This window comes from Falco cherrug, chromosome 8, assembly GCF_023634085.1.
Source record: "Falco cherrug isolate bFalChe1 chromosome 8, bFalChe1.pri, whole genome shotgun sequence".
NCBI classification, from domain to species: domain Eukaryota; kingdom Metazoa; phylum Chordata; class Aves; order Falconiformes; family Falconidae; genus Falco; species Falco cherrug.
Genome location: NC_073704.1, coordinates 21855234 through 21870370, shown reverse-complemented (window position 1 = coordinate 21870370; position 15137 = coordinate 21855234). Strand labels below are relative to the sequence as shown.

At 39.7% G+C, this 15137-nt stretch overlaps 1 protein-coding gene across 13 annotated transcripts in view; it reads right to left on the bottom strand.

The window, feature by feature from the left end:
* The window catches only part of ABCB11 (ATP binding cassette subfamily B member 11), a 68392-nt gene that overhangs the window by 16685 nt on the left and 36570 nt on the right, over positions 1-15137 (bottom strand). For 10 of the 13 annotated variants that reach the window (XR_008733582.1, XR_008733584.1, XR_008733583.1 and 7 more), the window contains 9 exons: positions 12351-12464; positions 10195-10305; positions 9133-9258; positions 8184-8387; positions 6765-6935; positions 6187-6388; positions 5404-5482; positions 4330-4465; positions 1971-2132 (listed from right to left, as the gene is read on the bottom strand). Coding sequence is in view for 8 of the 13 variants with exons in the window: in XM_055718829.1 (XP_055574804.1) it covers positions 1971-2132; positions 4330-4465; positions 5404-5482; positions 6187-6388; positions 6765-6935; positions 8184-8387; positions 9133-9258; positions 10195-10305; positions 12351-12464 (1305 nt within the window). In the remaining 5 variants the exon portion in view is untranslated. Of the gene's footprint in view, positions 1-1178; positions 1252-1649; positions 1723-1970; positions 2133-4329; positions 4466-5403; positions 5483-6186; positions 6389-6764; positions 6936-8183; positions 8388-9132; positions 9259-10194; positions 10306-12350; positions 12465-15137 lie in introns of those variants that run through there. The other 3 variants (XR_003561581.2, XM_055718836.1, XM_055718835.1) reach the window with 3 other exon arrangements.

Below are 15137 nucleotides of genomic sequence, written 5' to 3'. Positions count from 1 at the left end.
GAGCATGAATCTGAGGAGAAGAAATAGCTGTTCTCTAGTGGGAATTCCGCTTCAGGTATTTTAACTTTGTGCATCAGTACCTTGGCAACAAAATTAATCCTGCAAAATCCGAAATGATAATATCAAAACAGCACTTGGTGTTTCAAGCGCTTACATGCTTACACTCTACCTAAACTGAGAGCAGTAGCACTTTATAGTCCTACCAAAGGAAACGTGGATAACATTTGTTGGGACAAGATCTCTGTAATGCAAAGACAGGATTTTCTTTTCCCCTTGCAAATCTGTCCTGTAAAATTGAACTATCCCATTCTGTGGCTATCCTAACATGCTCAGATATGTTTTTAACCTATGCTCTTGATTTTAAAAAATAACACTGATTACAGTAACATGTAGCAGGAACAATAGCATCAAGTTTATAAAAGGAAAGGGTTGTTGCTGAGGTATCCATGTTCAGATTATGTAAGTTTCAGCAGTTTTAGTGTGGACTCTCTTTTATCTGGGGCCATTGGCTGCTTGCCCAATAGCAGCCAGAGCACATCTTCCAGTTGAGTTTCACTGGAAAGGATCCATTTCCCATACTCTGAGATAAATCCACAGTGGGAACCAAAGCACAGTAGAAAGAAACTACTGAGAACTTCGTTCCAAAGGTACACTGATGATCTGAACTGATCAGAAGACGTATCCGCTATTATCCAGTTCTTCGTTCACTTTTTGGGATTACTTTCTGAGCACCTGCAAGGCAGATTTTGCTAAATTTGTCCTTTCATTTCATAGCTGTGGGGATTTTTCCCCTCACTTCTCCAGCATATTGGTCTCAGAGTAAAAGCCCACATGTCTGTCACAACATCGTTGCAGATATTCAGACAGCTTGGAAAGCAGATGCATATTGCATCTGCCTGACTGCCTTGGCACCAGGAAGAAATGTTTTAAATTTATGAATAATGAAACCCAGATGTTGGACTTTGCTCATGTTCATTATGGCTTTTTTTTTTTTTCCCTTACAGCCTCTCTCCTTTGATTGACTGAGACCTTCAAGAGAAGGAATTCATCCTTGGCAACGAAGGCATTTTGCATCTTGCAGGATGATGTCAGCCCCAGACCTCCCAGTGTCTAGAAAACCTCTCTTAAAAGGAAACAAAGGTTAGATTCGTTGCAGAATGCACATAGCAGTATCTCACCTGCTGTCTAGTGAAAGCCACAGTCCTTAGCATGAGGTCTAGACACTCAGAAAGTGTTTGGAGGTGGCAGGCCTACAGCTAAAAGCATCCTCCTTCTATTATGGCATGTTTTTGAAGGAAAAACCAGTCATGGTTGAACTCTTGAAAAGTTTCAAGTGAGGCTGTGGATTTTGATGGTAATGCATCCTTTAGTGAGTGCCAGGGTTTAAAGTTGATTCCTGTTTCCTGCTTGTCTTCCAAACTTGTCAATGCAAGCCTACTTTTTAGTGGCAGCTATGAACCCTATTACGATTATCTACCTCTCCCTTGGCATTCTGCAAGGAGCAGGCAGCAAATACCCTCCTGAGATATATGAACAAAAAAGTGAAGTATTTTTTGGATTTGACTGAAAGCTTTCTCAAAGGCTTGGCCAAGTCTGTAGAATAAAATGCTGCTGGGAAGGACCTCTGCATGTGTCTCTCTGCACTATACCTGCACGTGAGGTACATCTTGTCTCATCTAAAATACACTGTATGCGAGTACAGAAACCCACACCCAACAGCTCCTAGAAAGCAAAAAAGAGAGAAAATGAAGAATGCATGACAAATGCTTATGAGCCTACCCCTTCAAAGAGCTCAAATGATAGTGTGATGACAGTGATATAAATATCTCTACTGAATAATTGTTTATAGGCAAGAAGGCTTACTTGACAAGATCTAAAGATTTGCCCAAAACTTGTCAAGCTCTGCATCATATATTCACTCCCCCCTGCTTCAGAGCTAAAATACACTTTAAAATGTCAGCGTAACATACCCCAAGAATCTGACTGAATAACAAAGCATAGAGTGGACTGACTGCTCCATTCACAGCTGCCGCCAGAGATCCCAGCACCATGTACGGCCATTCCGAGGCATTGTATTTCAAAATTCTGGTAAATGGTACAGGTTTGACATCTTCCTCCACTGCAACAGATTCCTGAAAAAAAACCAAAACAGGTTGGATTTATGAAACAAATGCATTCCCCCAGTGATGTTCTCCCTTTGATAGCGAGATAAAAGTTAGCCTAGTCTGTTAAATGGCTATCCAGAGCCCAAACAGCTGTTATGGCTGCGTACAGGAAGGGGCGACGATGGGTCTTGGCTGCTGTCTGGAGCTCTTCTGTAGGGCTAGGGAGTCCTAACGAGAGGGTTACATAGATTACTTACTACCTTTACTGTCCCTGGAGAAAAAGAGATTCATTCCTTGAGCAGTTCTACTGATTCCAACCTAAGAGGTTCATTACGAGCACTTTAAGATTTTCTGCCACTGAAACTCAAGCTGTTCACTTTTTGCTGCCTCCAGATATGAGGTGCGATGCAATACTCAGTGCCAAAACTTTAACTTCTTCCTCACAAGCAGCTTTTTGCACTACTCATGGAATCTTCTTAAATATTAAAGTGTCGTGGGTGAACACATTAATCAGACTCTGCATCAAATTAACAGGTACACTATATAATTAAAATGGGAGATCTCAGAGTCATAGCTGGATTCAGGCTTTATACATGCTAATTGTGCCTCCCTTCTGTGAAATATCCTCAGACTATATGCTGAATTCCCATAATTATTCCCAGTAAGAGTAGAATATTCATCATCAAATTATAACTTACCCTGCAGTTTGATTTGTGCAGAGTTTTTTTAACACTCAGTGTGCTGAGCCCTGCTTATCTCCCTCAGTCCATACAGCTGGAAATGCCCAGACAAAACAGACCCTGTGAAGACCTATCAGCCCAAAACGTGCAAGGATGAATGGGTGGAAGCACCTTGTATTTTCTCTTCCTTCTGAGCTAGCACCAGAGTGACAGCAGTAAAGCCCTCTATTTATCCACAGAATCGGCTTAGCAATAGCAAGAACGTGACTTCTAAGCGCTGCTCTCTGCACTGAGCAATTGTAGCCATGCAAATCAGTGCAGGGAGCTTCATAAGCACTTTGGAAACCCACTGTGTATATTCCTACATATTCTGCATAATTTTAAGGCATGCTGTCTTTATTTTCTATGCTAGTTGATTGCACAAGTACACTGTCAGTGAAAGGACCCTGTAGTTAGGTTGCAGTGAGGGTCTCTCTTTACTCAAGTCTCCAGATGATTTTGAGATGAAAGTGAATTTGCTCTTTATTGAACAAGAAGCAGTGTCATTTGTACCCCTGAGTAGCTATTAAATTTCACAGACTGAGCATTTTTCTTTTTGTCAGTTAGTTCACCTTTTATGAATATGACTTTTTCAGCTTAATCTACCACATATATCAATTTACCAACAGATCATGCTCTGCTAGAAATTGTATATGGACCAATAAGCATAACAGCCATCAAAATGCAGCCTAGGGTATACACAGAGAATCAGAACTGAAGCTGTGCTTTTGTTTTAGCAGAGAAAAGGATCAGTCCAAGAAGAAGTAACTGTCAACAACTATAACAAACAGTGTCCTGGTTTTGGCTGAGATAGGGTTAATTTTCTTTCCTAATAGCTGGTGCAGTGCTGTATTTTGGATTTAGTATGAGAACAATGTTGATAACACACTGATGTTTTAGTTGTTGCTAAATAGGGCTTACTCTAAGTCAAGGACTTTTCAGTTTCCAGTGCTCTGCCAGTGAGCAGGTACCCAAGAATGGGAGGGAGCAGAGCCACAACAGTGACCCAAACCAGCCAAAGGGATATTCCGTACCACAGAGCATCGTGCTCAGGAGATGAAGTGGGGAGAGCCAGCCAGGAGGGGCCGATCGCTGCTGGGGGACTGGCTGGGCATCAGTCAGTGGGTGGTGAGCAGCTCTGTTGTGCATCACTTGTTCCTCTTGGGTTTTATTTCTCTCTCTTTATTATTGTTATTATTGTTGTTATTGTTACTACTTCTGCTGCTGCTGCTACTATTACTATTATTACTACTATTACAATTATTAGCACATTTAACTTTATTTTGATTATTAAACTATTCTTACCTCAACACATGGCTTTTACCTTTTCCTGATTCTCCTCCCCATCCCACTGGAGGCTGGGAGGGAAGCGAGTGAGTGGCTGCGTGGTGGTGCTTTGCCAGCTGGGGTTAAACACGACACAGAGCCACACATCTACAGGTTATCATTACCAAGTAATATGACCTGTATGGTTGAAAATTTAATAAAAAACTATTGGACCTGACCTTTTTTGCTTGTCCATCATCTTCTCCATAAGAAGGCATAACATATATAGACTCTGCATGATCTCTTGCAATGGATAATGGAGGGTCAGGGACCATGTTAGAGAGCTGAGATCTGGAGCGCTGCCGAAGTGAAGCTCTGTAGAGAAGACAGATATGGTCTGCTCTTCACAGCTCAGTAACACAATACTTGCTTGCAAAGCAGATGCAGATTCTATATCAACTAAATCAGGATTCACTGAAGCAAATCATAGGAATCCCACAGACTTTTTCTTTCTTTTTGTTTTCTCCACTTCTTGAGAAGAAAATATCCCACAACAGGGACAAATACTTTTCAAAATCATATTTCACCCCACCACTCAGTCATCGTCTTATATGTACCCTGCACCATGTATTTGTAAAGTAAAATTGTGCTGTATCCTACTATATTTGCACAAGCCATTAAGACACCAAGTCAGTCCATCATTATCACTTTCAAGTAACTCAGTCCAGCAAAACGGGATGCTGAAACAATCCAGCTCTATCCCTGATGCAACATAATGCTGTACTGTAGATGTATTAATTTGCATATGTCTAACATGGGCTTGCCTGAAAGAAATAATAAGTGTCTAGCTACAAGACAGTCTGGCTTGTAAAATGCTTTAACTTTCATCAAGCAGAAGCCATAATAAAAATGTCCTTGTACATTGTATTGATTTCTCAAGTAATTGCACAGCAAGTAATTTTTCAAGTGGCTGGACTGAAAGTGCTTTAGGTAATACAAATATACGGCTGTAGGGTAGTAATATTAAAAATGGAACATTAACACAGAATTGGAGAGAATGTACTATGGATAGAAAGGGGAGTCAAATTAAGTACCTTGCTGTTTACCCATGAGCCTTCAATCAGTAGCATACTACCCAAGCTATTTCTTTCCAAGTGAACTCTTATCTTAGTAACATACTTGCAGCCCTTCCACCCTGCTTTACGCAACGTACAGAGAAGTGATTCATCAGCACTATAAGCATTTTGGAATAGTGGGATGAAGTATAGAGATCTGGAAACATATTGAGATTTACAATAATTTTTAAGACTCACCGCAAACTGGCCCGATAGCTTCCTCTGACGAATGACTGGACTTTCTCAAGATTTGGCTCAACCATGCTATTTTCTGCTGCTGTAAAACATAGTATAGTATATAGAGCTCTTCAATTTGTGCTAAAACTGAATACACCCCAAGTCCACTGTGGCTCTGGAAAAAAGTGCAGTGCCTCCAAGTCATAACTGGAATACTTTGTAGAAGGCAAGGAATGCAATACAACCTTGCTACTCAACCTTTGACATGATGAAGTTAACTGAATATTAACCCAAGGACCATCTCACTTGGGATGTGACTGCTAAAGTCTGTCTCCCTATTTTAGCAGTGCAATTGCTCTCTTCTTTTAAGATAATCATTTCCAAGGTACGATGCTTCACAAAAGTACAACAGATCATTCTATTAGACCTCCATTTCCAGAAGCTTTGATTCAAATCTGCCTCTAGTAAAACAAATAGGGTGGTTTCAGTGTATTCTGTAATGTGCTTGCATTTCAAATGCGGCAGGACTGGACTGTCAGCACTAAATGGATCTATAAAATGCCGGGTATTGCAGGTCAAGATTAATGTTTCAGGACAGATCTATATGAGAAAGGTCGTTCAGTGTATGTGTAGTAAAACCACTCTGGCCATGGTATCAATGCATTACTTCTGTGAATGCTAAACTTCAGCTATAAATGTGGAAGGAAAAAAAAAGAAGCAACTAACCCGCATTAAAAATATATATTAAAACCTGCATTCTGTGGAAATTGTGCATCATTTTGTAAAAGAAAACAAAACACTTACTTTCTGTGTATTCCCTGTTAAGTGCTTTGTCTCCTTTGCTTTGCAAGGTCACCAACATGAAATAAACCCCTTTCCTCTGCAAGAGTTCCTCATGAGTTCCTCTCTCCACAGCCCTTCCATGCTCAAACCCAATGATGACATCAGCAGCTTTGATGGCTGACAGGCGGTGAGCTATTGAGATTACGGTGCGGTCAAAGCGAGCCTGACAGGGAACAACAAAAGCCTCATTCCCAGGATAGCAAACAAAAATGCTTGGAGCCAGTACTACGTAGTCTAGAGTTTGGTCAAATCAACAGGAGTCTTTCTGTTGCTTTCAGCTGACTTTGACTTGAAGTCCACCCATAGCCCATAGATGAGCATCTGTTTCTGAGCAAAGGGAGCTATAGCTTTCTGTGAATGTCCCAATGTAAGAAAAAAATATTTTCTGTCAATAATACTAAAGTTCTACATGTGCACATGAAACAGCTATTGAGAAAAGCTTCTCACCACTTTGTTGCAATTCAGCAGCACCCTCTGCAATGTGCATTAAAAATAATTTCTGCCCTTTCAAGTCTGATTTATGCTGATCTATCGCAAACCTTATGAAGTGCTTCCTGGACAGTAGCTTCACTTTCATTATCAAGTGCTGATGTAGCCATATCCAGCAGCAGGATTTTCGGGTTTCGTACAAGAGCTCGAGCAATAGCTATCCTCTGTTTTTGACCTCCACTCATCTGGCTTCCACCCTCTCCAACATGAGTGTCAAATTGCTGTGTGAAGGAAAAAAAATAAAATGAAACAAGTAACAAAAAGGGATAAGCTTCTGGTGAAGACATTGGTAAAAGGTCTCCCAAATTTGTCCTGGGAGTACACTTAAAAATTTATTATCTTTGAAAGACAAAAACATTGCTAGTGCACCAGATTCAAAGGAGAAATGAGGAAATAACTTCCTTCATAATGGACAACATCATTTTTCCTGAACTGGGGTTCCAACCCCAAGCCAAAAGTATGTACTGATAAAAAGGTGAGATGTCCTTGTTTGGCTCAAAATGACTGTATCAGCAAAAGCTGAAATGGAAAGGAAACACCTGCCCACTCTCCATCAGATGACTCACCAGCAATCTCCACAGAGCTGGACTTTGCTGATAGCCTGTGACTCATGAACACTGTGTCTGTGATTCATAGACATCATGCTCTGGTGGCATCAGGTTCAGGCAAAGAATTAAATAAACACACAAAGCCTAGCATCTTGAGAGCCAGGATAATTATATTCACCTAGAGCCAAATCTTGTTTACTCCTCCATTTCTAGGAAATAAACAGGGGCCTTTACACGGTCTTTCTATGAATATTTTCCTGGAAGCCTGGCAACGCATCAGTGAAAGATAAAAAGTAGATACTGACATTAGCTAATGGTACTTGAATCCTGCCAATCAGGTTCACTGTTGTAACGTGTCCCTTTGAGACACAACCTGGCAAAATAACATTCTAGAAAAGTAAACAGCCCAGTACTATCAAATAGGGGGTTTATAAGGGGTATACTATGGGACTGATCAAAGCCCTGTCATCATAAGGAAGGAAACAGGGAAAAGGGAACCTCCAGCCGACTTACAGAGCTCATAGGAGATAAGGTTGTGAGGATCAGTACAGATTGCTCAAAAACATATGCTGGCTAGTAAGAGTCTGGGCTCTAAATTGCTTTTGGCTTGAGCAGAAACAGATGTCCATAGCAGGAAAAATACATATTTTAAAATCATGCTATGATTATTAACGTGATATTGAATGCTGAGCATGACTCCTGAGGAGATAATTCTTCTTGGTTTGTGGTTTGTTTTTTGTTTTTAACTTGGTGACGTAGTAAGACCTAATTAACTCTAGTCAAAGGAAAGGCTGCTGCCTAGTGTCTACATTAATCTTCTGCCCTTCTACCCAAGCACAAATGGCTGCATGAGGGGAGGGACAAAAGAATTCTCTATTTTTACATCAAATTCTGCCAAATATTTTACGAGTCACAGCATACCTGTGGCAAGTCCATGATGAAATTGTAAGCATTGGCCTGTTTGGCTGCTTTGATTATGTCTTCCATGGTAGCCTCATCCCGACCATAGCGAATGTTCTCTGCAATCGTGGTGGCAAACAGGACTGGCTCTTGTTCAACAATACCAATCTGTGAGCGTAGCCACTGGATATTAAGGGAACGAATGTCATGGCCATCCAGGGTAATCTACAGAAGCCAATTAAAATATGGACAAAAAAATAAAAAAATTAATCAAGGACATTATCTCCTCCAGTTCAGAGACAAAGAAAGACACAGTGGAAATGAAGAGCCTGTGATGCTGAGTTTCTATGATCAGTGTAAAAAGCAGCTTTCATACACAAAATGCAATGCAGCTGCAGCAGTATATGTTAGTTCTTGGGTTTAGGTGTTGTGCTGTTTGGTTTCATTTCCCAATAACTCTTTTTGCTTGGCCTCAGAAATAAAATCAGGTGGAAAGTAATCATCAAAATCAAGATTATATATTTACAATGAATTGGTTCTTTGTCTTTTATACATTCAAGTACAGGTCACCATGTATGTGATTTGTGCCTTCTAGGAACACATAAATGGAATGAGACTGTTAATAGATGTAATTCATATTCTTAGCCGATACATTACTAAATGGTAATTGCATATGCTAAAGCAATATTATGGGATAATGAGTAAATGTTCAACACTGTATTTTCCAGAATGGAAAATGATTTGTCACTCCTGAATTATATTCTATAGGTATAGCTTCTCCTAACAGTTTTTTACCTTTCACATAGGACTGGTCTGCATTCCCCTGAAATGCACAGAGGACATTTCTCTCATTTAAAAAAAAAAAAAAAAAAAAAAAAAAGTCAGGAGTCTTCCCACATCAGAGAAGAAACCATGCTGTTCTTTCAAGTCCCCAAGGGTGGAGAAATATATTCTAGGCTGATACACTCACCATGCCATCAGTGGGGTCATAGAAACGCTGGATGAGCTGCATTGTTGTACTCTTTCCAGCTCCGCTAGCTCCAACAAAAGCTGTTGTTTCCCCTGCTTTAATAACCATATTAAGGTTATCCAAAATCTGGAGAGAAAAAAAAAAAAAGAAAAAAGAAAAAATCTATCCATTCTAATTCTTTCACAGTCATACAACCAAGTGGATATATTCTGTATCTTAAAATGGAGATTCCAAGTTATTTTACAAAATTCAGAAAAATATTTTGAAGAAAGAGGAAAAGCAAAGCAAAATATTTTTATATTGTTTGAAAAGTTTATAAATGCAGAGCATTGTTTTCCATGACAGGCAGGCAGATTTTGATCTTTTTTTGTTCCTGTTGTTCATCATTAAGAACTAGTCAAGTTAATAACACGGGAGAATTTGGCAGTAGTTCTTTAAAGAACACTGTACCTTGTATTATGCATGTCTGCTAAAGCATAAATATTAAGAATGTAACAGTGAAATTATGTAGAAGAATCTGGTACTTCATATGCTTTAGAAGCAATAGCACTCATTTGCTTGTCCAATAATATGCTTTTCCAAGGAGAATTTGTCAATTCAAACACAGTAGTAGAGAAATATTTGAGTATACAGCCGATGTTCCCGTACCTTTTCCTAGCATTTTGATGGGTCAGATGGCACATCCCCAGGGTAATGGGAGGTTCTATAAAATCTCTTTGCACCATTCAGCTTATTATTTTGTGTCCTGCTCTAGCACATGTTAATACAGGTGCATAACTGATTGTCAGAGAAGCTGTATGCAGGTGAATTTGTCTGAAATTGCTACAAGTTTATGTTCAGCAGCAAGGAATATGTATGGCAATGGGTATGTCAGAATGGTAAAACAAGCAGAATGGTAAGTAGAAGAACCCTTTAATAGAAGAATTATTTAGTCTACTTTTAAACAGAGGGTCTAGGCTTCTGGAAAACTAACTTCTGAAAATCTACAAATTGCTAGTAGAACTGGGATATTTTGGGTTTTTTACAGTAGTTATGTTCATGGGATGGATGGTGAATAATTACCTTTACGTCTGGTCTGGAGGGGTAATGAAATGTTACATTATGAAATTCAATTTCACCTCGTACTTTATCCAGCTTGTAGCCATCTTCTGACATGCAATCAATGGCGGGTTTCTAGGATAGAAATTATTGTGTTATTTAGTTGCTGTTAAACAGCCAACACTGCTGCAATAGATAAATATGCCCAATGCTATACAAAGCCATGGCGCTTCTGTTTGAACAGCACTTGGCTGCACTGAGCCAGCAGCAGGCTCTGCCCCAGGGCTTGCAGGCAAGGGACATGAAACTGAAGGCCAAAGTGACAGGGGAGTTGTCACTGGTGGGTAGTATAGGCAAGATGAATTGCACCTTTTTTTCTTTATAGGCTTACTGCAATTGCCACGGTCAACCTACTCAGCTAGTTTTTGCTGGAACAGAATAGCTGACTGAGTGAGGCATTTTAACTAAGTTAATTTAGCCAGCTCCTTAGGAATAAAATGACACTGCTTCACTCATAAACATTCTCCTACAGCACTGAAAACCAATTCATTGCTGGAAAGTCTGCATGCTTCACCACTTTGCATTTAAAATATCCATCCTTGCACACCCAGTCCTAAGAGCTGGAATCCTTATTTGAAGTTTTCCCATTAAGCGCTTTGGGGGTCACATACTTTTGGCCAGGCCTTGGGTATTGTAGACTGCTAGACATGAGCAAAGGACTAAGAGAAATTTGAGGAACCCCCCCAAAAATCAAATTTTCTAAGGATATATTGTTTAAGCATGGAATACAGAGAATGAATAAAAACTGTGGTAACAACAACATTTGATAACTGAAACGTGCATGATTTTTAATGCAGCCTAACAGATTGAAGGGAATTTTAATATAGAAATGTGTATTTTTCAAGATGTTAAGAACAGCTAAAAGATTGGTTCTGCTTTAGGACTGTATCTTACTTAAATTCAGATATTAAGCTATGAAGAAAAGTTTCACTGATCCAGCAAATGGGAACTGCAGCATGAATGTAAGTTTAGTGCCAGAAAAATATCTGTATCAAGGCAGAGCTGTGCTTTTACTGTCCAATCAGAAATCTACAAATGCAGCAAGCAGATGGATCTAATTTTATCCCCCTTCCTCTAGACAGATGAAATCTCACTTTAGTTTGGGTGTTTTACCCTAAGGTTATCTGACCTAGCCTTATCTTGAATTTTGTGATTAATTCTTACCGTTGCAACTCCTGGTGCTTTTAAAATTTTTCTCTGAAGACCACTTCCCTTCCTTCATCTCCTTTTCAGTCTATCTTAGAGCTTTAGCTTATGAAGTACATTTATAAGGCATATGTGCTATTATTATTATAGAACATTGAAGGGTTACTAAAAAATCCATTAGCATTACCACAGCCCCTCTAACCTTCTTTATATACCTTTATGTGCTCTGTAAAAGACAGGCAGCATTTTAATATGTTTACGTAGCTTTCAGCACAATAAAGCTTGTCAATGATCAGAGATACTACGTACTGCTAAGAAATCAGTATTTTGACAACAACTAAATTTATACAGATATACATGGATATAGAAATATATCTATACAGATACAGATATGGAAAGGAATCCTCATTTATAAATGCTAGTGGGTATCAGACTTTCTCATAGAACCTTATTTCAAATATCTATCTGTCTAGATAATATTGCAATTAATATTTATGACCACTGCGTGACCAGTGCCTTGCTCATTTGGTCCCATTTTAACTCAGGGTAGCTCTGGGACAGGTGACAGCGGCCACCTTTGCTGCAAATGCCAATCAAGCCAAATCTTTTGATGCCGTCTGGAGGCTGGGAGTTAGATGCTTGCTGCAAATTGGACTGCGAGGTGACTATTACTGCTTGCCTGTACGCTTTCCATGGCCAGCACTGATCAGTAACTGTACATCAGGAGAAATGGGGGTAAAAAACAGCAGTAGCTGAGGTAAAACTTCATTATTCAGAAATAGGCCACTGAAGAAATCTGTTCAACACCCTCTCTGAGACCACATGCATGCTGCTAGACCTTTCTGTTGCACCATCAATTCTTTAATTGCACTCATTTTTCCTCATTTACACAGTATGTAAAACTACTACAGCTTGAAGCTTACTTAATTAGTTTTCCACTACAAAGTGACATAGCTTGGAAATGCATTACTTACTTTATCTATTGTCTCAAATATGTTTGCTGCAGCCCCACGGCCAGTGGCAAAGGCTTCCAGACAGGGAGATGCCTGGCCAAGATTTAAAGCTCCTACTAAAACACCAAAGAAAACCTGAAGAAGTGGAAAAAGACATTAGCAAAATATGAAGAAGTGGAAAAAGACATTAGCAAAATATGATGTCACATTTTTATTATGGTTTAGAGCTTAAACAGACAAATCAAACTACAGCGACTTAATGACTTCTTATGCCTCAGCTTAGCTGCAGTGATTCACTATATGAGCATAATTAGTCCACAAGAAAGCAAGCAAATGCATCTTAGAAGGGATTTTTGCTGTCTTTCACAACTTTGCTTCCACGCTGAAGTAGATCAACTTACCTCATATTTGCTCTGACCTAAAAACATGAGCACCCAGATATTTACTGAGGTGCCACTGATGTATTTTTAAGGTACCTCAATTTGACTGGGTGCCTGTGTCTTGAAACAAGGACTGGAACTGAATCAGTGGCAAGCAAATTATTTTGGAGATATCCTTTACCAGTAAGCAGATGAGAGGCTACAACAGTTCAAAAACAGAAAGCATCTTAGAACACTATTAAAACCTTTGTATATTGCCATTCCTGTCTCTTCCAATACTCACAAAACTTACTTCTGGAGCAGATACCAACTACAGGAAATATTTTGTCTCCATCTCACACAGAAATGAACTGTAAGGGTTGCTACCAACACTGGATTAGCCACTATTTGAGCTGAGATTACTATCGGTCCAGGTGGACAGTTTCTGCAGGTAGCACATACCAAACACGCTCACTGTTTCAAGTCCTTATCCAAGAACTAAGGGGAAGAGTTACTCACTAGTGACCCTCTTCTGAAAGCCCCAGGAAGCCCTTTTGATCTAAGCCCAGAACAACACTGGAGAAAATGAGCCACAGCGTCCACTCTTCCTGAAGGATCAACAGACAATAAAGTCAATTGGACAGAGTATCAAATATCAGAGGACGCTTCACTCCAAGAATTTAGCCCTGGAGTCTGGCCTTGGACATTAGAAGCAAGTGAAGCTGGAGCATGTCAACCAAAATACCAAGGTATTTTTTCAAAATTTCCTAAGAGCTGCTAATGCCTTATTTCCTATGAAGGGGTTTTTATCAAAGTTCTTAAGAGTAGACAGGAACCATCTAAGGCTGAAAATGTTGACAATTCCGATAAGAGACAGGGCCTTCAAAGAACAGGACACAGGAAGATGGTGAACATCAAAAGATAAAGGCTTATTTACCACTTATATACCACACACATGCAAACGCGTTGTCCTTACAACAAGGAGTGAGCTGCATTGTATTGTAAGTATAGCTTATTCTTCTGAGCGCTAATATACCAGGGTGTGCTTTTGTCAGAAAGAACAATTTTTGCCTAGAATTTTCTCTGCTTTATTCCTTCTTAGTTTTTCAGCTACAGATTTGGTTTGGCAGAACAGATTATAAATGTTTAGATAATATCTTTGGTGTATGCTTTTGGTCAGTTTTTTGCTTTGTTGTGGCTGATAGTTTGAACATTCACCTGAGCACTAGAACTGCTGTATAGTTTGGCAACACATGAGAATTCTGCTAAGAAGCAATCAAGGACTCAGCTAGCCCTTTGAATACAACACAAACAACAGTCAGGATAAACGGGCAAAGTGTATAAGGAAACACTACTGTTGAGAAAGAAATGGAAGTACACAGTACTTAGCTCTCCCCTGAAACCATCGTGATGTCTACTGAAAATAACCCCATGGCTCGAGAGGGAGAATCTACTGTACACATACTGTGCACTACAAACACCTACACTGTGATGTATATAGATCATGCCATAAGTTCATACTCAGCTTCACTATAAACTAATTTTCATGTGTGAATGAGTCCCAAAGCAAGTAGGTTATATGCATGTCAGAATCCATCACGAACATGAGAGAGCAGGTTCTGTACATTAAATAGAAGGAGGAAACACAATGCTTAGTGTATCTCAATGCAGTATGGCTGGTACACAACAGACCAAAAAAAGCATATGTAAATGTTTTGTATCTACAAATTTTCCTCTCCTCCCCCCTGCCAGGCTAAGACTCTACAGCAGAAAACATGAAGTACAAGAAAGGTGAGTGGAAACTTAAGAGGAAGGGGAGCTTAAGGGAGAGCCTCTCCATTGACAGCTACAATTCTTCAGCTACAGGGTAGCTCCCCCCTGTTTGCCATATGTCACATGGAAGCACTGAACTAGAGTTACCATGTGCAAGGCAAGGAAATTGCTCACTTCTTTGTTTTTCGCAGTACTACCTTTTATCAACTACGGGTGTCAAGAGCAGTTGCAAATGATTTCCTGTGAAGGACAACATCCTTGAACAGAATGACTTAATTTTACAGTGTTCTCAGAGTAATTTACCAAGCTTCATTTAGCAGGAAGTTTTGCGCTGCATGCTGCTAGTGGTTGTGAGCTCTCATGGTTTGCAACAAGCAGAGAAGGAGCAGAAATATATGTCTCATCAGATCATCCAGCACTTACAAGGTTCTGGAGAAATTCACTCTGGGTCTGGACAGCAGCCTGCCATTTGGGCAGTCCTGGCTTAAGCAAATAACGAAAATATCTGCAGATGTTGGTTTTGTTGGATCTAGGTCATCAGCGTCTGAAGCATCTACTGTGCAGAAGCGGATGCATTGTACCGTGCTGGGTAGTATGTTTTTTTGTATACACTGCAGGAGCCACAGCCAAGTGTGTTTATGTATTATTGTATATATATTTACATGTTCTTTGTTAC